This window comes from Rhinolophus hipposideros (assembly GCF_964194185.1).
Source record: "Rhinolophus hipposideros genome assembly, chromosome: 19".
Lineage (NCBI taxonomy): Eukaryota > Metazoa > Chordata > Mammalia > Chiroptera > Rhinolophidae > Rhinolophus > Rhinolophus hipposideros.
This window is the reverse complement of record NC_138065.1, coordinates 28,241,717-28,263,588: the sequence shown is the minus strand read 5'-3', so window position 1 is coordinate 28,263,588 and position 21,872 is coordinate 28,241,717. Positions and strand designations below refer to the sequence as shown.

The window sequence follows — 21,872 nt, the reverse complement described above, 5'->3', positions numbered from 1 at the left end:
ATATATATGTATACATATGTTATAATTTGGTTGTTAGAGAGTCCATTTTCTCTTTCAGCCCAGCATGTTATCCTAGTTTATTGTCAGCTAATATGACTTTCACTCTGGTAATTTCATTTATTTAAAAATGTGGTTCCAGTCTTGCAATGTCTCATCCTGGGACTAGGGATTTATGCTCTCCCATCCACATCCAGATCCTATTTGCTTCCTTTTGCATGTCAAAAACATGAGGCTGCTAACAGCTCAACATTCCACCAGGGATCCCAGGATCCAGCTGAGACCCTTGCCTGCCTCTTCCATCACCACCATCTCTTATTGATGTCCTTACTACTATTAGAACTTGCTGACAAAACCTTCTCAGAATAGATTTGAATCTTGTTAATGCTCCTTTCAGTACACTTCCTCCAGTTGGTTTATAGGTCAGAGGTTTATTTCTTGGGTCCCCACTCTTTCTAGCATACTTTCATACTTTAGACCCCATCAACAAATTCTGAGAAATATTTTGTTCACTCTGTCCCTATAGTGGGTGCCACTACTGTGTCATTATTGCTGCTAATATGATTTGCTCTCTTAAGTATGGTTATGGCAAGAAGAGAGAAAACCTATATGTCTTTGGTATTCATAATTCAAAGTCTCCCCTATGAATTAATTAGTTAAGCCATTTTTGACTGAATTTTGTGATTTGGTCTCTCCTTACCCACCCTTTTGCTTTTTACCCCATCTATTTACAATGAATAGAATTTAAAATACCGTAGTTTTTTCTTCTTACTGCTTTTCTCTTCTCCATCTTTTGAAGGAGATGATAATTAGTAAAGGAGTAAGGGTGCACTCCAGTGGTAGGCAGCAGAGAAGAAGAGCAACAGCTTGAATAGTGAGGTTCCCTGGTCCCTGGAAAATGGGAGTGTTGGTTGTCATAAGAATTCGTTTGTAAATAGTCTGTCACCCCGAGGTGCCCGAGAAATACAAAGCAAGGCTGGCCATCACATGCTATCCAGTTTTCTGTTGATACTAATAGATAAAAGAACATACTGAAAAAAAAAAAAAAAAGAAAGTAAAAGAACATACTAATAGGTAAACAAATTTTCAGCACACCTTCCATGTATGTCCCTTGAAGTTTTTCAGAGAATGGCGTGCCTGTTCAGAATTCTAATCAGTCATTGAAATTGGAAACTGAGGAACATTTTGTAACTTTCTGCAGGGTAATGAGAATGATTGACATTTATGGAGCAACAGCTTGGTGCTAAACACTTGCCTGTCAAAATTTTGTTTGGAGTGCTCTACTCCACTTTGCTCTATTGGAGGTCTACATTTACATGTTAAAAGCAGCCAAGCAGCTGCATCTTGGGCTGGGGGCTCTCTCTGTACCAGCTTGCTGAGATGGGAGGTCCTGCGACACTGACAGCCTGCTTTCAGTGTGCCACAGCTTGGCCAGTGAGGCCCTGCTCGTTAGCTTGATGGAGTGTGCTGTCTCCCAAGATGGGCAGTCCTTCTGCCAGTACATGGTGTTGGCTGAAATGCAGCCACTTGGCCTAGAGAAAAAAGGCTTGGCAGGGGTGCAGGTTGGGGTTTGGAGGGGACTGGTGGGGAAAAGTCACTGACAATAGCCCCAGGATATGGCTGAATTAGTTATGAAGCAGCTGAACTGGCAAAGCCAACATGGCAGCCAGCAAGACTGGCAGCTTCATGGCACCTGACTCTGTCACCTGCCAGTGGCTCACCACATGCTCCCGCCCTTTGATTTTGTTCTCAGCTCCTGAAGGGAAACGATCCTCAGGCTTGACAGCTGTTTGGGTTGCTCGAAATCGGTTTGCTGTCCTAGATCGGATGCACTCAGTGAGTTAAGACTAAAAGGGGAAACTAATTTGGGGAGTGTGGTGGCAGTGGCCTTTCTGTTATAGAATAAAGAACATTTCTTTTCCCTTTTAACCTCCCCTGGGTGGTTGTGATCCTTATGTATCAGTTCTATATCTATCATTAGTCCTACCCCAACTCCCCAAGGAAAAAAAGGCCTTAAAATTGATTTGATTGGGTTGATGGTCACTGTGGCTCTGGACTTAAGAACCAAGCTAAAGTCACTGTTGACAACCCAGGAGCCAAAAAATATCAAATTTGAAAAAGGTGGACTGGATGAGGGGTTGACCCTCCTTATCCTGTTACCCATTGGCAGTTAAAATGTAATAGGTCCTAAACAAGGTAAACACAGGACCCTTAGAGTGGATCTTGGATGAAGGGGCTATCAAGACTGCTGATTTACCTGGACAGGAAAAAAACAACTTTGTTTATTGAAGCTAAGGAACAATGGCGGAGAGATACTGTCAGCTGTTGTCATATATACACTCTTCTCTTAAACCCATCTCTAATATTCATTTCAGCTTCTGATCAAGAATCTGAAGAATGAAATCACCAAAAAAGTACAGGTGCCCAACTGTGATGAGATCTTTTATGCTGGCACAGGCAACCTCCTGCTTCGAGACGCAGAATCCATCACACTCTTTGATGTACAGCAGAAGCGGTAACATGTCAGATGCCCCAAGCAGATAGTGGGGGAGAGTAAACAAATTTAGTGGGACCATTTTTCCCCCGAAGTGAGTTTGCTTCTTGGCTTGACCACTTATTGTGTCATAACTGCCAAACACTTTCTAGCCACATTTTTCCCTTTGTAATCACTCTCCATCCTATACATATGAATTAGCGTTAAAACAAGGGCTTATTACCTAAACAAAGAATGCCCTTGGGACAGAATGATAGGGACACAGCAATGAAAAAAAGAATTTCTGTACTTACAGGAGGTTACAGTCCAGTGGTGAAAATAGACATATAACACAAATCCTTAATAATGCTTGGTAATAAAGCCCTGAAGTTGAGGAAGGGGAAAGTGTACAGTGTGAACCAAAATGTTTGTCACTGTGCTACAGAGAATGTTTATTTGGTATTTTAAGAAATTGGAGTTTACATTAATTTGGAGATGAGAAGGAGGTAGGTCATAACCTGGGACAAGGGAATCAGGTCCACTCATGTTTGTCCTTCTCTCTCTGTCCCAGAACTCTGGCATCTGTGAAGATTTCCAAAGTGAAATATGTTATCTGGTCAGCAGACATGTCCCATGTAGCACTACTGGCCAAACATGGTAAGTCTTCATTATATCCACCCTGATTTGGAGACCAGTCCCTCCTCCCCATCCCTGCCAGTCTACTGCACTCACCCTGTCCAACAGAGCACTCATGCCCTTTGCCTCTTACAGCCATTGTGATCTGTAACCGCAAACTGGAGGCTCTATGTAACATTCATGAGAACATTCGTGTCAAGAGTGGGGCCTGGGATGAGAGTGGGGTATTTATCTATACCACAAGCAACCACATCAAATATGCTGTCACCACTGGGTAAGTTAATTACCTGAGATACATAGTAGGAGAAGGTGGCTTCTTGAAATCACTGTCCTGTCTCAAGAGATATAACTGAAGTCCTTGAACTTTCTTCATGGAAAAGCTTTGTCTAGCATATATGTGCTAGGGGCATCGGAATATTCTTTTTTCAACTCTTTTAAAATTGTGAAATATGACACAAATATAGAAAATTACATGTACATATATATATATATAGAGAGAGAGAGAGAGAGAGAGAGAGAGAGAAGCAAATAGTTATAAAGTGAACATATATGATTGCCACCCAAGTCAAAAAAATAGAACAGTTCTGACACCCCAAGGAGCCCTTTGCCATGTGGTCATTATTGATCACAACCCCCACTGTCCCCCACACATTACTTTCTAGTAATGTTTTCCTTGCTTTTCTTTGCAATTTTACCACCCAGTGTGTATCTTAAAATAATGTGATTTAATTTTGCCTGGTTTTGCACATCATATCAATGCTAAGTATATTATTTCATATTTTGTTCAGTGTTTTGTTTGTAAGATTCATTTATCCATGTAGCTCTAATTTATTTATTTTCATTGTTGTATAATATTCTATTATATAAATATACCACAGTTTATCAGTTCTACTCTAAAGGGATATTTGAGTGATTTCTAGGTTTTGGCTATTATGAACAATGTTCTTTTAAATATTTCATGTATTCTGGTGCATATACACATATTTCTCTAGTGTCTACTCAGAGCAGAATTGCTTAGTTATACAGTATGCATATCTTTACAAATACTAGATAATGTGAAAACTGCTTTCTAAAGTCGCCGTACCAATTTGCATGCCTGCCAGCAGTGTATAAAAGTTTCCTTGCTTGTCATCCTTGCCAACACTTGCCTTTCTCAGACTTATTATTGTCTATTGTGTTTCCCTGAAAATAAGTCCTAGCCAGACAATCAGCTCTAATGCATCTTTTGGAACAAAAATTAATATAAGACCCTGTCTTATTTTACTATAAGACCAGGTATAATATAATATAGTATAGTATAGTGTAGTGTAGTGTAGTATAATATGATAAAATATACTGTGATAAAATATATTATAATACCAGGTCTTATATTAATTTTTTCTCCAAAAGATGCGTAAGAGCTGATTGTCTGGTTAGGTCTTATTTTCGGAGAAACACAGTATCTGATGGATATGTGATAGTATCTCATCGTAATTTTACTTTGCTATTCTTTGATTCCTAATGAGATTGAACAACTTTTCATTTAGCTATTCATCAGGATTTCCTCTTGTATGAATTCTGTTGAAGTCTTTTATCCATTTTTTAAATGAGTTAAAATCATTATTAATTTGTAGTTCTTTATATAGAGTTGACATTTGAACAAAGCTGGGGTTAGTGGCACCAATACTTTCCTCACCTCATAGTTGAAATTCCTTGCTTAACTTCCACTTTCCAGAAACTTGACTACTAAGGGCCTACTGTCAACCAGAAGCCTTATTATAATATAAAGTCGATTAACACACATTTTATTTGTTACATGTATTATGTACTGTATTCTTACGAAAAAGTAAGCTAGAGAAAAAACATTATTAAGAAAATGATAAGGAAGAGAAAATAAATTTACAGTATTGAAAAAATCCACATATGAGGGGAATTAATGGCAATGTGTCTTACTGTAATAAATTTTTTAAAATTTAAACATCATATTATTTGATCACACCTCGTATAAGTAGACTGGCGCAGTTCAAACCCATGTTGCTCAAGTGTGAACTGTATTTGAATATCAGTCTTGTCAGGGCTATGTGTTGGAGATGTTAATATCTTCTCCCATTCTATGGCATGTCTTTTGATTCTCTTTATGAGATCTTTTAATGAGCAGAAGTTCCTAATTTTAATGTAGTTGAATCTATGAATCTTATCCTTTATAGATATTGAATTTTGTATCCTATTTAAGAAATCTTCATTGACTCCAAGATCACAAAGGCATTCTTTTATATCTCTGGTAAAAACTTTATAGTTTTGCCTTTTATATCTGGGTCTATAATCTACATGAAGTTCATTTTTATGTGTGTTGTGAGGCATAGGGAACTCAGTTTCACATTTTTCCATTGGGACACTCAACTGTCCCATTTATTGTCACTTATTGAAAAGACCAGCCTTTCCCCATAGTTCTGCAGTACTATCTGTGTCATATAAAAATCGTGTTTACACAAACGCAAGGATCTGTTTTCTGTGATTTGTCTATCTCTAATCTACTTCTACACTTTAAGTATTGTAGCTTTATAAGCCTTCACATCTAGGTCCTCAAATCTTTCCCACTTTGTTTTATTTATTTAAGTTATTAGACTATTTTCAAATTAATTTTGCCTTGAAAAGGCAAATGTCAAATAATTTTTTGTCTTGATGAAGTATAAATTTTAGAATTAGCTTGCAAAATTCTATATAAAATAAAGCAAAAACAAACAAAACCCTATTGTGATTTCAATTGGGATTACATTGAATCTGTATGTCATTTTGGGCATAATTGTCATCTTTACAATATTAACTTTTCTAATCTGTGAACTTGGTAGAGTAGCTTTTCATTTACTTAGGTCTTCTGAAACATTTTTCAATAAAGTTTTATAATTTTCTCCATAGACATATTGCATTTCTTTGGTTAGATTTATTCTTTGGCACTTGGTACTTTTTAATGCTATTTGTAAATGGATAATATCCATTTAAAAATTTAATTTTCTAATTTTTGCTGATATTTAGAAATACAATTAAATTTTTAAATTGATTCTATTTCAGAGACCCTGCTAGACTCATATTAATTCTAGTAATTTATTTATATTTTCTTTAGAATCATAGCATAATGACAATGACAGTTTTGTTTCTTCTTTTGTAGTTCTTTTACTTTCATATATTTTTCTTGTCTTACTGCACTGACCAGGATCTATAGCTCACTGTTGAATAAACATAGTGATAACAAACTTTTTTGTTTTGTTCCCAATTTAAAGGGTGAGCTTTTCATTGTATTGGTATTATATAAACTTGCTGTAGTTTTTTTCGTAGGTTTTATTTTTTATTTTTTTAATTATTACTATTTTTTTAATTGGATAATATTGGAGAACATGTTTTTCCAGGGCCCATCATCTCCAAGTCAAGTCGTTGTCCTTTAATCTAGTTGTGGAGGGCAGAGCTCAGCTCCAAGTCCAGTTGCCATTTTCAATCTTAGTTGCCTACGGTGCAGCCCACCATCCCATGCGGGAATCTAACCGGCAACCCTGCTGTTAAGAGCTCGCGCTCTAACCAACTGAGCCATCTGGCCGCCCTCAATAGATTTTTTTTTTTTTTTTTTTTTTTTTTTTTAGTTTCAGGTGTACAAGACAAGGTAATACTTAGACGTTCATCATTTATATCCCTCACACTGTGAACCCCCCTCCCCCCATCTCAATAGATTTTTATAGATACTCTTTATCAAGGTATTCCTTGCTGTATCTTGAATTAATATTGAATTGTATTAGATACCTTTTCTGCATATACTGAGGTAGTCATATGATTATTCTCCTTTCATTGATTAGTGTAGTAAATTTAAACTGATATTTTTTTAATGTTAGACCATTGTATTCTTGATATGAATCTAACTTGGTTATGATGTCTTACCCTTTTCAAACATTGCTAGTTTTAGTTTGCTAATATTTTGTTTAGGATTTTTGCATCTGTGTGTGTGTGTGTTGTGTATATATGATTGGCCTATGATTTATGATTTTCCTTTTTTTTTTTTTTCTGTCCTTTCAGATTTTGGTATTGAGGTTGTGCTTATTTCATTAAATAAGCAAAATAATATACATTCTTCTTCTGTTCTCTCAATAAGTTTTTGTAAAATTGGAATTAATTCTTCCTTGAACGTTGGGTAGAATTTGCCAGTGAAGTCATCCAGGCCTGGAGCTTTATGTATAGGAGAATTTTGTATTTGATTCAGTGTATTTTATGAAATGATTATAGGACTATAGGGGTGTTTTATTCTTTTTTAGTCAATTTTGGTAAATTTTATTTCTCTCAGGATTAGATCATTTAAGAAAAGTTTATGCATATTCTCATTCTGCAGGATCTATAGTGATAGCCCCTTTTTCATTCCTATTATTGCCATTTTCTCTCTTTTTCTTAATTAACCTCACAAAAGGTGTATTAATTTTATCCAGCTTTTTCCTTTATTGAACTTCTGTATTGTATTTTTGTTTTCTGTTTCTTAATTTCTACTTTGACTTTATTATTTCCTTCTGACTATATTCTTTGGTTAAACTTTTAAAAAGATCAATTGTTGCGTCCTGCACAACACAAGCCGTGGGAAGGCGAGGGAGGCGGCGAGGGTTAGACTCTCATAAAGAGACAGAGACTCAAATGTAGTTAAATCACAGAGGACCAAGGGACTCACAGCCTCAAAGGACTGGAGCCCCGAATCGGGTCACCGTGGGTATTTATTGATCTTTCACAATAGAGATCACATGATTAGGGGCAGGGTCTGTGAAACTCTTACACCACACAATAATCCTTATCCCATAATCCCATAATCGTCCCAAAGCAACTGATGCATATCATCCCCCAAATGACCAAGGTGTGGTACATACAATCCCTGGGGGGAGCAAGTCTCACAAGATAAGATTAAGATTATCCCAAGAGCCAAACAAGAGGGGCGAGATGCTATTGTTCCTGAGGGTAAAGGACAACAGCTGAGGCATGCGTCAGCAGCCTCTCAGAAGGAGGGGCACAGCTACCTCCTAACTTTACATTAGCTCATGGGGGTCCTAGGGGGGTCCCGTCTGGCTTAGGTTGTTTCTCCCGTGAGAAATCTTACCCGTCTTTGACTGCAGACCCTGCTTACAAGGACCAAACATGGAGACTTAGAGTAGCATAAACTCAACCCCAATGAGGGACAATCCCACAGGGTCACCTTTCCCTAAGGAAAGATTGGAGGGGACAGACTGCTAGGTTGCTGTGTGACTACAATCAATAAAATTTTTGAGATGGGTGCTTATTAATTTTTAGTCATTCTCCTAATATCTGCATTAAGCTCATTAATTTTCAGTTTTCTTCTAATACATTATATGCATTGAACACTATCAATTATCCAAGTGTTGTGTTAGCTATACCTATAAGTTTTAATTTGTAAATGTTTTCATTTGGTTTAAAAATTTGTATGCTTTTTATCATTTTTCTGTGTGTCAGAAATCTTGACGTCTATCTCTCCTCTGCTTGCCCCTATAGCTTATAAGGAAGGTGTTACTTTTCCATAGTGGCCTAGTAATTACATATCAGAATTGAAGAGTTAACTTTTAGGTCTGATTCCTATAGCCAAATAGCTATAGCTATTGGCTATAGCTAAGAGCTATTAGCTCTTCAAGTAATAGCATATGAGGAAAGATCATACTATAAGCCCTATCTTTTCCCATTTTGCACAAAAGAATAAAATAAGTAAATATGGCCTTTAGTTCTGCTCTTCTTTTTTTTAATCACTTTCTACCTATACCATTGTTCAAATGACACTTGACAAAAGGATAATGAGAAAACAAAAGCCCGTGTCCTAGGCTTGTTCCATTTCTTTACAGGCTGGATATTTTTCCCCTCACTCACTGAAAGTTGTGCTCTCTAACTCTTTTTCTTAGGGACTACGGGATCATCCGAACTCTGGATTTACCCATCTATGTCACAAGGGTGAAGGGCAACAATGTATATTGCCTAGATAGGGAGTGTCGTCCTCGGGTGCTCACCATCGATCCTACTGAGTTCAAGTTCAAGCTGGCCCTGATCAACAGAAAATATGATGAGGTATGAAAGGAGAAAACATATTAGGAATATTGAGAGGGGCAGCACTCTTTTTTTTTCCTCCTATAAGTAATCTCTGTTTCCTGCCCTGTTCCACCCCAAATGTATAGGTGCTGCACATGGTAAGGAACGCCAAACTAGTAGGCCAGTCTATCATTGCATATCTCCAGAAGAAAGGCTATCCTGAAGTGGCACTGCATTTTGTCAAGGATGAGAAAACTCGCTTTAGTCTGGCATTGGAGTGTGGCAACATTGAGGTGAGACAAATGTGGTTATAAGCCCCATATCATTGCAGAGAAGGTAAGAAGGTCAGGGTGGCATTGATGAGGCATTATTATTCTGGGCTTGCTTTCTTAGCCAGTATAGTAGAATTTGGGACTTTTTAGTTGTTAGATAGAGCCATCTTTCTGTTGCTGTTTGCCAGTCTCTACTTTTTCCTGTCTGCTTCTGCCACAGCATTTATACTATTGTCATGCTTAGTTATTCTGAATCCAGTAACTTCTAGAATAGGAGCAAGATAGCATGGAATTTGAAAAATCTCCTTACTTCCTTGACATTTGACTTGCTGACTGGCTGCTTAGGTGAAGGAGTACTTACTAAATATCAGGGTTTGGAGTCCACAGGCATTATTTTAAATGGGGAGAGGGCTTAGGAACGTTGACTTTCCAGTTCCAAACTTCATTCTTTCATTATTTTTTCTGCCTTTCCCAAAGCCCTTATGGATCTTCAGACTTGGCAAGTAGGAAATAAGGTACCTAAGAAAGAATTGGCCCTATGGAATCAGCAACTGCTAGGAGATAATTTTGTTGTAAAAATAAATTTCTGAGGATAACGCGGTACTATTCTTCTGTTCATGGATCCAAAGGGATCTTGTTTGTTGATAGGATTTTCAGTACAATTAGACTGAAAGCTAGGTGTGATTGAAAGTAAACAGAGTTTCTTGAGAGGTTTATTTAGAGGCAAATAATTTGACTATAGTCCCTGGTTTGGAGCCAGTATTCTCCAACCTGTGAACTCTTACCCTGGGAATTCCTTAGATTGCTCTGGAAGCAGCCAAAGCACTGGATGACAAGAACTGCTGGGAAAAGCTGGGAGAAGTGGCTTTGCTACAGGGGAACCACCAGATTGTGGAAATGTGTTATCAGCGCACCAAAAACTTTGACAAACTTTCCTTTCTATACCTTATCACTGGCAACTTAGAGAAACTTCGCAAGATGATGAAGATTGGTGAGGCACCAGAAACTAAGGATGGGAAGGAGGAGGGCAAATAGAGGAGAAAGAAAACTAAGAGAGAAGACCTAACTTGATGTCTCTTATTGACTTGGTGCAGCTGAGATCCGAAAGGACATGAGTGGCCATTATCAGAATGCCCTGTACCTGGGCGATGTGTCAGAACGGGTGCGGATCCTAAAGAACTGTGGGCAGAGTAAGTACCCAGATTCACCAGCTCCCTGGGGCCTTAGAAGTATCTTCTCTTCATGGTGAGTTATTCATGTGTAGTGAGGGATTTACCTTCATTGTGCATTTTTCCAGAAGAGGCAATATACTCCTACCATGTTCAGAAGACTTTCTTCAAAGCCAAACAGAGGTACAGCCAGAGTATTCAGTCTAGCCAAGCTCTCTTAGGAAAATAGTTCATAGTCATGGAGGAGATAGGAGGTTTTAAAGGGTCCTAGAGGTTTCACTCATTTATTTATTTATGTGTTTATATATTCAAGGGATATTTTTTGAGAAGCCACTGCGTACCAAGCATTATACTAGCATTTGAGATACATTAGGGAATAAGAAAGGTAAAAGATGTGGCTTGGACCAAGGTGCTAGCAGTGAAGGGGTAAGCAATGGTCAGACTCAGCATATAAAGATAGAATCAACACGATTTATTGAAAGACTGGATGTGTGATGTGAAACAGAGGAGTCAAGAATGATTCCAAGGTTCTTACCAACACTGACGATAGATCTCAAGAATAAACAACTGTATTCATTATCTATTGCTGTGTAACATATTGCCCCAAAACTTAGTTTAAAACAACAAACATTGGCTATCTCAGTTTGCAGCATGGCTTAGCTGGGTGTCTCTGGCACAGTACTTCTCATGAGGCTGTAATCAAAGTGTTGGCCAATGCTGCAGACATGTCAGTCTCAAGTGGGGGGAGGATCTGCTTCTATGCTCATTACATGTTTGTAGGAAGTCCTCAGGTCCTCGCTGCTGTTGGCTGGTAGGTGGCAATTTTCTGCCATGTAGGCTTTTCCATCATGCAGTTCACAACATGACAGCTAGGTTCCCTTAGAGCAAGAGAGGGTACCCAAGATGGAAACTACGGTCATTGTATGATAACTTCAAAGTTGACATCTCATTATTTCTGCCATGTTCTGTTCATTAGTGAGTCAACAAGTGCAGCACACACTTAAGGGGAGGAGATTATGCAAGGACTTGAATACCAGGAGGCAGGGATCACTGGGGGGATATCTTAGAGTCTGCCTACCACAGCAGTATTCACTTGGAAATGTACCTATGTCACAAAGTCTGTTTTCTCTACAGAGTCATTGGCCTATCTCACAGCTGCTACCCATGGCTTAGATGAAGAAGCTGAGAGCCTGAAGGAGACATTTGACCCGGAGAAGGAGACGGTGAGTTTTTATTTACACGAGTGTTTCTGATTATAGGATTAACTCTGAGATCTTGGGACAGTTAAAGCCTATAAATGTCACTCTTCTATGTATATGATTCCTGAGAGCTGCTTTCTTTTCTGAAATTCCTCTACCTTTCAGATCCCAGACATTGACCCCAATGCCAAATTGCTCCAGCCACCTGCACCTATCATGCCATTGGATACCAATTGGCCCTTATTGACTGTATCCAAAGGGTTCTTTGAAGGCTCCATTGCCAGCAAGGGTAAGTGCCCACTTCTCCCATAGCATTTTTGTTGTTTGTTTTGTGAAGAATTTCTCCATTGGCAGAGAGTAACATTGACTCTTCTGACCTTTTTATCTGTTCTTTTTTCTGAATGAAGCCTCATGGAGCACTGAGATGCCAAACAGAGTTAAGATGCAGCTTTTTAAAATCTAAATAGAGAAGCATTATGAGATCCTTAACATTTGGAAAATGTTTCTAACATTTTGGTGTATTTCCTTAGGTTTTACAATATATGAGGTGTGAACAAAAAATATGGTGAATGTTTAATTTAAAAAACATTATTACAGTAAAAGATGCATTGGCATTAATTCCCCTCAAAATACTCCTCCTTGCTTCACACACACTTATCCCATCATGCTTGCCACTTTCTGAAACAGTTCTGGAAGTCTTTTGTGAGTGTCTAGTTGCACTGTCATGGCTGCCTTGATGTCCTGAATCATTTTGACTTTGAGGAAGAGCCAGAAGTTGCTCAGTGCCAGATCTGGTGAATAAGGTGGATGAGAACACACCGTGATGTTTTTATTTAACAGAAATTGCCATACCAGAAGGAATGTTTGACATGGAGCATTGTCATGATGGAGAATGAAACCCATTTGCCCATTTCACATTAATGCGTTGTTCATGATTCATGATTTACGGCACACTTTAAAACACACCTTCTCTCAAGCGTAGTTCACACCTGACTGACTGCACCAAACAAGTTGAAACTTGTCACATACTGCTACTAAGATTCAACATGCCACTTCCCTTGTTGAAGATCCCTGCCTTTTCGTTGGATGGCACTCGGCAGCAGCATTCACTGTAGTTTTTTATTACACCTTATATATAGTTATACTCTCTATTCAGTATTTTATTACTCATGACACACAATGTTAAAGGTACAAATTCAGCTACCTCAGATTCTGTGCCACATCTGTGCAGATGTGTGCCACCACACCCACCTTTATTCTCCTCCTGTCTTTTTGGATATGTCTATGAAGTCATTTCTCCTGACTTAGAGCCTAAATAGACCCTTAGGCATTTTGTGCCCGGCTCCACTCTTTCCTCCACTGCTGTTACCTACCTTGTGTCCTCATGTCCTGTACATATTGTAGTGGTGATAACAGCAAAGATCTCAGCAAGAAATTCTAAGAGTTCCTAGCCAGAGGCTGATGAGTAAAAATTGGTTTAAGAGGCAGTTTTTGGTAGCAGGAAGACCAGTTGTTTCCATCTCTTTTCTATTGCCTCTCTCTGTGAAACCTATGGAAAGTTAATAGAATATATATTACAAAAATAAATAATAAGCAGTAAGTGAACAGAACCTTGGCAACTGCTTTTGAAAGAATGCAACTTGCTTGCAGAGGAGGCCATATCTCAGACTTGCTGGGCTATAACCAGCTCCTTTTTATCCTCTCTATAGGGAAGGGAGGAGCACTGGCTGCTGACATTGACATTGACACTGTTGGAACTGAAGGCTGGGGCGAGGATGCAGAGCTGCAGCTGGATGAAGGTAAGAATGCTGTGCTAGGATTGGTCTGGGAAGATGGGCCCCCTGTGTTGGGACTGGGCTGTGAGCAGTTCTGCAGGGTTCCAAACCTTGGGACCAAAAGGATCTCAACATATTGCTTTCCTTTGGCTAAGATTGTGTCACTCGGAAGATTTATTTTGAGCCTGGATTTTTCTTACAGATGGGTTTGTGGAGGCTACAGAAGGTTTGGGGGACGATGCTCTTGGGAAGGGACAGGAAGAAGGTGGTGGCTGGGATGTAGAAGAAGATCTGGAGCTCCCTCCTGAGCTGGTATGTGGAATTCTTACCCTTCTAAGGTTGTCTCCATTTCTCCCTGTGGAAGCCAGTGGCCTTATCACCGCTCCCCACCCCTGTCCTGAGGTCCTCAAAAGGGAAGGGGTCTAGACCCTCTTAATCTGATGCTTATCTCCCATTTGAAAGAAAGAAGAATGAGATAATCAGGGTTGTGCCAGTGGCAGCTTATGAAAGGCAGAAAGCTTTTTTTGTCAGCAGCTTTTGGGTTATCACTTTGTTACTGGGGAAGCTGCTCCTATTTTGATGGTCTTCTGCCACTGCTCTTATTTTGATGGTCTTCTTCCCTGATAGAGGCTAGGAACAAGGTAAAGGGCTCTGTTTAGATTTATCAGCACTAAATGCCTAAATGGCTTAAAAGATGACTCACTTTTTGATTTTCTCCTAGGATATACCCCCTGGGGCAGCTGGTGGGGCTGAGGATGGGTTCTTTGTGCCCCCCACCAAGGGAACCAGCCCAAATCAGGTAAGCAGGAAAATACAGCCCTGTCGGGATGAATGTTTCTGATCTGGCTATACATGATTAATGTGTAAGGAGTACTGATACTTTTCTACTGTAGATAAGGAATAGGATAGTTTGGGAAGAGAAACAGCAAGACTTCACTTGGCTTGGGTTTTCTGTTTCTTATTAGATTTGGTGCAATAACACTCAACTTCCAGTTGATCACATCCTGGCAGGCTCTTTTGAAACTGCCATGCGGGTAAGTTTTAAAGTTACTTTGGCTTTTGTTTTGTATGTATGTCTCAGGAAACCAGGGAGATGGTTGACTCACCTTAACCAAATGGAAATTTCCCACCCACAAGGGCAGAGGCATGTATTTCTCATGGAAGCCCTTGGTCTTGACTGAGGAAACTTGCCTCATAAGGCCTTCCTCTTACCTGCTTTCCATTTGGCTTCGTAGTCTCCTAAGGTGAATACTTCCAGCCATCTTCCACTCGTTCTAAAGCCTGATTTCTGGCTCCCATCAGTAAAAGCAATACCCCTCATGAATAGGTATATGTTTTGAACACTAAGCCATGTGTTATAATGACAATAATAGCAACCACCACAACTGCTATAACAACTAACATTTATTCACTGTTGACTATGTACCAGGCATTATCCTAAGTGTTTTATGGATATTATTAAATGAAGTAGGTCCTATAATTACATATAATTTACTGATGAAGAAACAAGTGCAGAGAAGTTAAGTACCTTGCCCAAGATCAACAAGTTTTTAAGTGGTAGGACCAAAATCCTATGTCTCTTTTCTCCTGTATTCCAGCTTCTTCATGACCAGGTTGGGGTAACCCAGTTTAGCCCCTACAAGCAACTGTTCCTACAGACCTATGCACGAGGCCGTACCACCTATCAGGCTTTGCCCTGCCTACCCTCCATGTATGGCTACCCTAATCGCAATTGGTAAGACCCTTCACTTCTGGCTTCTATCTGTTTCAACTTGGGGTAGATATTTTAGGTGGTAGTCTCAGGGACAGTCACAATTGTCCCAGAGCTTAAGTTACCTAGCAGAAAAAGATCTTTGGCTTGCTACTCATGAGGTTTGGTTTACACCTTCTGCAATCTATTCCCAAGCTACTTTCACAATAGGGTGGTTGTGATCATGTTGCCAGGAAAAAAAGTTGAGTCCTGGTGGGCTCATGATTATCCTGTCTTCTTCCAACTTTTCCCTTCCTAGGAAGGATGCAGGGCTGAAGAACAGTGTACCAGCTGTGGGCCTGAAGCTTAATGACCTCATCCAACGGTTGCAGCTGTGCTACCAGCTCACCACAGTTGGCAAGTTTGAGGAGGCTGTGGAAAAATTCCGTTCCATTTTACTCAGTGTACCACTCCTTGTGGTGGACAATAAACAGGAGATTGCAGAGGTTAGAGGAGAGGTCTAGCCATTTGTCCTAGTCACGAGCACTCCCACTTTTCTTTCTTGTGTATCATGACCTTCCTTTGTCTCTCTGTCCAGGCCCAGCAGCTCATCACCATTTGCCGTGAGTACATTGTGGGTTTGTCCATGGAGACAGAAAGGAAGAAGCTTCCCAAAGAGACCCTGGAACAGCAGAAGCGCATCTGTGAGGTAAGATCTCTGGGTTTCTGAGCAGTACAGAGGCATTCTCCCCTTCATCCGCCATTAGGTCTGAATTCTCAGTCTGGTCCCATTTCTCTGAGAAGAGAATGTATTTCTCCACCTTCTTCCTCATCTCATCAGTGCTGCATACCTAGGAAGCAGAAGACTTCTCTGCTTTATAACCAGTCCTATTTTTGTTTTGTTTTTAATGCATGTTTAGCAGCTATGAATAACCTATCTCAGCTGTAGCATCAGCCTGGCATGTGTTCCTCTTTCTGTCCACCAGATGGCAGCCTACTTCACCCACTCAAACCTGCAGCCTGTGCACATGATTCTGGTGTTGCGGACAGCCCTCAACCTCTTCTTTAAACTCAAGAACTTTAAGACAGCTGCCACCTTTGCTCGGCGCCTGTTAGAACTTGGACCCAAGCCAGAGGTGGCTCAACAGGTAGATAAGACCTTCAGTAGCATAAGGGAACCAGATCTGCTTTCGCATGGAGGGAGTAGAAGACCAAGGTCCTTGCCTCTGAAACAAAGCACTGAATGACATTCAACAAAAAGAGCCAATAGAATGCCATCCTGTTTATTTACTGGCATGGGTGCCTCCTTTTGTTCCTGAAAAATGAACTAATAATTTAATTCAGACATGACGCCAGTGTGAGATTACATCTGAAAATATCTCCATGCCTGTCCTTAAACTCCAGATCTCCCATTACTATTAGGTTGTTACAAAAGTAATTGCAGTTTAAAAATAATTGCAAAAACTGCAATTAGTTTTGCACCAACCTAACACCACCACCAGCTAACCTCCACATATTATTACCACATTATATTACCACATTTTCCATTACTTGTGTTCTCCAAAAGCATTCTTATTGGGCAATGGAAGCCAGTTCTAACCCTTTCAGGCCTGATAATTCTCAGACATGGCAGAGAAATGTGGGTCTAGATCCATGGAGCCTCTTTGATATTGATAAGGGGAAAGCCTGGTACCAGAGGAATGGTGATTGTTACCCCTTCATGTATGTCCTGTACGGAGGACATATTCTGAATTCATTAGTACAGTTGTATCCTGCATCAAATAAAATGCTAAACCATGAAGATGAGATCATTTGAGTTGTGGTGTGCAGCTTTCAGTCCTCTTAAATATTCCTTCCCTCCCATCTTTAGACCCGCAAAATCCTGTCTGCCTGTGAGAAGAACCCCACAGATGTCTACCAGCTCAATTATGACATGCACAACCCTTTCGATATCTGTGCTGCATCTTATCAGCCCATCTACCGTGGAAAGCCAGTGGAGAAATGTCCACTCAGTGGAGCCTGCTATTGCCCGGAGTTCAAGGGTCAAATCTGCAGGGTCACTACAGTAAGTACTGTCATTGAGAAATGCATCCAGAATATTGAGGGAAGGTGAAGAAAAAAGAAGCATGGTGGTCCTTTTTCTCCTCTATTTGCCCCTAGCTCCTGGAGACAGTGATACTGGAGAAAGCTAGAGCTTCTCCCCATTGCTCTTCACCAATCAGTAACAAACAATAACAAATCACTCTCCTCAATGATGAGGAGTGGAGGGAGTAAGCTTTCTAGGCTACTCACCCTCACAAACCGCTAAATTTTTCTTGTTTCTTCTTCTACAGGTGACAGAGATTGGCAAAGATGTGATTGGTTTAAGGATTAGCCCTCTGCAGTTTCGTTAAGGCCCCCTTTGTGTGTATAGGATCAATCACCATATCACCCGCCTCCCGCTGCCCCAGAGAATTAGTCTCTATGTCCTTGTAACTCCCTGTTCCTTAACTACCTTTCAAATTGACATTTAGCTCTTCCTGCCCTAAAATGTAGTGTCCTTTTCTCTTCTTCTGTGGCTAATCAAATGTCTAAACTTGACTTTTTTTTTTCTTTTTTTGCTTTTGAGGACCTTTCATTCTCTTAAGGTCACTACTATAGTTGCAGTCAGAATTGCAGTCACAGTTGAACTTGCCTTCCCAGCTTAGCTCTTTCAAGAAACAAATGAAAACTTAGTGAACATTTGTTTAGTAAATTCCTTCAATATTTATCCTTTTCCTCTTCACCACCTTTTTTCCTTTTTTGCTAGAAAAGAATGGGATATAATAAATAAGATAGCATCTTTTGCTCAATCACAGCAAACTCTTAGCCATCCCCCATTTTAAACTCCCAGGCAGGTACCCTCTGTGTGCCCAGAAACTTAAAGTCTGAGAAGAAACTTTGGCTTTTCAAAAACGCACATCACTTTTTATTGATTTGTTCTTTACAACCATTGTTCTTATTTTTTGTTTCTCACACTAAATAAATTTCTACAAGAATTTTATGGCTTGCTATTTGTTTCCTGGATACTCTCATGTTCCTGCTTACTTCATGCAGCTGCCCCACCAAAGCAGGTATCTTTCCTTCGATAATTATTTCTAATTACAAAATAGTAAATACCCATTGTTAATTTTCTTTTTCCCGATAGGATATATTAAACTGCTATGAGAATGGTAGAAAGTAAGTAGCTCCGTCATTTCATTATTGAAATGCATCCTTCCATCTATTGCTAATTATACCAATATTTATTGAGCATCTGTAACTGTTCTGGATGTTTTATATATCAGATTAATTAGTATTAAACATATATTTATTACAATTATTGTATTAGCAATACAGTATTTTGCTTGTTTTGTGCTAAGACTATAAGTGACATGCTGTGCCTTTGATTAAAATATGTACTTTTTCATTTTAAATTCATGTTTTCAATAAACAGTACACTTATATAATTCAAAAATCAGTAAATGTAAAAAGTTATTCTGTGACGTTTTCCTCCCATCCCTTTCCTCAGCCACATAGTTCCTATCACCTTCCCCAAAACAAGAAACCACTGTTGTTAGCTTCTTTATCCTTCCAGAGATTTTTTATGTATATACAAACAGATATGAATATGTTTCTCCCTATCCCCCTGTTATACATAAATGGAAGCAGGCTATTTAATGATTTTGCACCTTATTAATGTTTTCACTTAACATATCTTAGGGTTTTTTTTTTCATATCATATTAGAGAGCTTCACTCTTTTTTACTTCTTTGCATAGTGTACCATGTATTATTTACTACGATTTATATAAGTTGCCTTCTTGATGGATTTTTGGGTTATTTCCAGTCTTTCTTTGGCCATTATAACAAGGCTGCAATGAATAACTTGAACATACATTATACAGATGGGGGATAAACTAGAAATGGAATTCCTACGTCAAAGAGCACAGGCCTTTATTTTTTTTTTTTTAGCTTTAAGAGCCACTTTCTAAACATAGTATCCCCAAACTGAGCCTGTTTTTTCAAAAATTTGCATACCACTTTGATAGCGTTTTCTCAAGTTATAAGCATTCTTTATATATATATATATATATTTTTTTTTTTTAATTTTTATTGGGGAATATTGGGGAACAGTGTTTCTCCAGGGCTTATCAGCTCCAGGTCATTGTCCTTTAATCTAGTGGACGGCACAGCTCAGCTCCAAGTCCAGTCACTGTTTTCAATCTTTAGTTACAGGGGGCGCAGCCCACCATCCCATGTGGGAATTGAACCAGCAACCTTATTGTTGAGAGCTCACACTCTAACCAATTGAGCCATCCGGCTGCCCCTCTGGCAGCTCAGCGACCGCTCATTACCTTCAATCTAGTTGTGGAGGGCGCAGCTCTCTGGCCAATGTGGGAATTGAACTGGCAACCCTGTTCAGAGCTCGTGCTGTAACCAAGTGAGCCATCTGGCCGCCCTGCATTCTTTCTGTAAACAAGCAAATTGGTGATAAATTTTGGCAAAAGAAATGTTTTGTATGTTTAAAAATTAAATTACAAAATTAACTTCGCATATAAGTATAAACATTCTGAACTCAGGGATATGAAAAAAGTGTGCAATCTGTGCCTCTTGAAGCTTAGGGAATTGGGGAAACGAAATGGATATATGTGAAATAATTGTTAATACCGGGCAAGAATTTGAAGTCGGTAAATAAACAGTGGAAAGCCATTATATCCTTAAGGGAGAGAGTGATATAAAAAAAATGCTGTAAATTACTGTTTTGCAACAGTGTTCACTATACATTAGAAAGGCAGAAGGTGAGTAAATGAGATGAAGTGTTAGGAGTATCAGTAGTAAAAACAAAAGCAGTAGCAAGTTTAAGAAATAATGCAAAGAACCAGGCTTGTTTTGAACTCAATCTCAATTACCATCTAGTATTTTCCTTAACATGATTATATAGCCACATTAATGAAAAGCCAGTAGAAATGCCTGTTATATTTTTAAACATGCACTTGATCTACCCTGCTTCCCTGAAAATAAGACCTAACTGGAAAATCAGCTCTAATGTATCTTTTCGAGCAAAAATTAATATAAGACCCTGTCTTATTTTACTATAAGACCCGGTCTTATATAATATGATATGATATAATACCGGGTCTTATATTAATTTTTGCTCCCAAAGACATTAGAGCTGATTGTCCAGCTAGGTCTTATTTTCGGGGAAACACAGTACTTATAGTTATATTAGGCATACACTTGTATGCAGTTTGGAATTGAATGAGCAAGTTAGCCTCTAATAAATTGTTACAAGTGTTGATTATAGAACTATTGAAAAGTATCTTGGAGTCCCAACTGTATTGTTACATATTTGTAATCTGAGGCCTAAATTGGTGAAGGGTTTTGAACAGAGTAACTTATTGACAGAGTTGGGTCTCCCAGTTCAGAATGTATTCTCCCAAATCACACTACTTGTGCTTAGAAGAATACAGTAGTTTTTACACAGGTATGATTTTACAAGTCTGTGCCCTATCTGTAAAGGAAAGAGAACGTACCTAATCTGATGCTTGACACAGTATTCAGGTGTTTGGAAAGATAAGGATGAAAGTCATGAAGTGACTTTTTTCATTCTGATGTGATTTCTCCCTTTTAAACTTTATAGCACTTTACCCTTAGCTTTTTAAAGACACTTTCCTTGTTGCATTCTTACTGTGTGTATGTGTAGTCCTACCTCCAGCCTAATCCCCAGTCAGCAAGGGCTGGTCCTGATTTATCTCTGTCTTCCACTGTGAGCTGCACCAGGTCTTAAACAACAGCAGATGTCCTGTAAGTGCTAAAATAGATTTGTGTCTGAAGCAGTTTATGTATTATGACAGATCTGAATAGGAGAACAATCCCAGAGGAGCAAAGGGATGTCTAGAGTTGTCTCTATGTGAGCCTCTCCAACTTCACTCTATTGGAGATTGCGTTCTGTACAGAGAAAAGGAGATGGATCAGGGAAAGCAGGTCTATTACTACTACATTCAAATTGCCCTCTTGCTCAGTCCAAGGTCCCAGAGTCTCATTTCCTGCCTGAATTGATTCAACCAACATTGAGTCGTAACAAATCCTGGCCCTGTGTCCTTTAGTCTAACGGTTCTAATGGAGAATAGGAAAGGAGAGATGTCCATTAGGTCCCACAAAGAAACGTGTTTCATAAGGGTCTGGGAGAACAAAGAATGGCCAATGAGTGCCTACTACATTTTAGGCCCTAGCCTAGGAGCTGAGAATACAGCATTGAAGACACAGGACGAAAATCCTTGCCATCACGGTGTTGAAATTCTAGCGGGGAGAGGTGGGGCGGGGAAGGGGAGACTAAGCAATATAAGTAAAACATATATATTATGTCAGAAAGAGTTAAGTACTGAAAAAAATAATGGAAGAGCTACTTCTCTGGATAATGAGGGAAACTGAATGAAAGGAAGCCAGGCCAGTAAGAACCCTAGTAAAAGATAACAGTAAGTTTCTATGTTAGTTCAATGATTCCTGGCGTAAGGAAAAAAAACACCCCAAATCGAGTTTCCTGTCCCTTTAAAAATGGCGGCTCCGTACTGCCCCAAATCAGTATTGGTCGCAGAGGCGGAAAGGGTGGAGCGCGGGGGCCTCGCGGAGTCCCGC

The 21,872-nt window shown here is 39.3% G+C and overlaps 1 protein-coding gene across 1 annotated transcript in view; it reads left to right on the top strand.

Moving 5' to 3' along the window:
- COPA (COPI coat complex subunit alpha) overlaps positions 1–18,723 on the top strand; it is a 37,166-nt gene extending 18,443 nt beyond the window's left edge. Inside the window, exons 13-32 of the mRNA XM_081025244.1 lie at positions 1,751–1,833; positions 2,373–2,512; positions 3,042–3,127; positions 3,242–3,380; positions 9,010–9,172; positions 9,280–9,426; positions 10,207–10,396; positions 10,500–10,595; positions 11,709–11,797; positions 11,939–12,062; positions 13,483–13,572; positions 13,751–13,860; positions 14,270–14,347; positions 14,514–14,582; positions 15,147–15,283; positions 15,558–15,744; positions 15,837–15,947; positions 16,225–16,386; positions 17,109–17,303; positions 17,572–18,723. Of these exons, the coding sequence (XP_080881370.1) occupies positions 1,751–1,833; positions 2,373–2,512; positions 3,042–3,127; positions 3,242–3,380; positions 9,010–9,172; positions 9,280–9,426; positions 10,207–10,396; positions 10,500–10,595; positions 11,709–11,797; positions 11,939–12,062; positions 13,483–13,572; positions 13,751–13,860; positions 14,270–14,347; positions 14,514–14,582; positions 15,147–15,283; positions 15,558–15,744; positions 15,837–15,947; positions 16,225–16,386; positions 17,109–17,303; positions 17,572–17,631 (2,456 nt within the window). The 3' untranslated portion in view covers positions 17,632–18,723. The remainder of the gene's footprint in view (positions 1–1,750; positions 1,834–2,372; positions 2,513–3,041; positions 3,128–3,241; positions 3,381–9,009; positions 9,173–9,279; positions 9,427–10,206; positions 10,397–10,499; positions 10,596–11,708; positions 11,798–11,938; positions 12,063–13,482; positions 13,573–13,750; positions 13,861–14,269; positions 14,348–14,513; positions 14,583–15,146; positions 15,284–15,557; positions 15,745–15,836; positions 15,948–16,224; positions 16,387–17,108; positions 17,304–17,571) is intronic.
- The last annotated feature ends 3,149 nt before the right edge of the window (positions 18,724–21,872 follow it).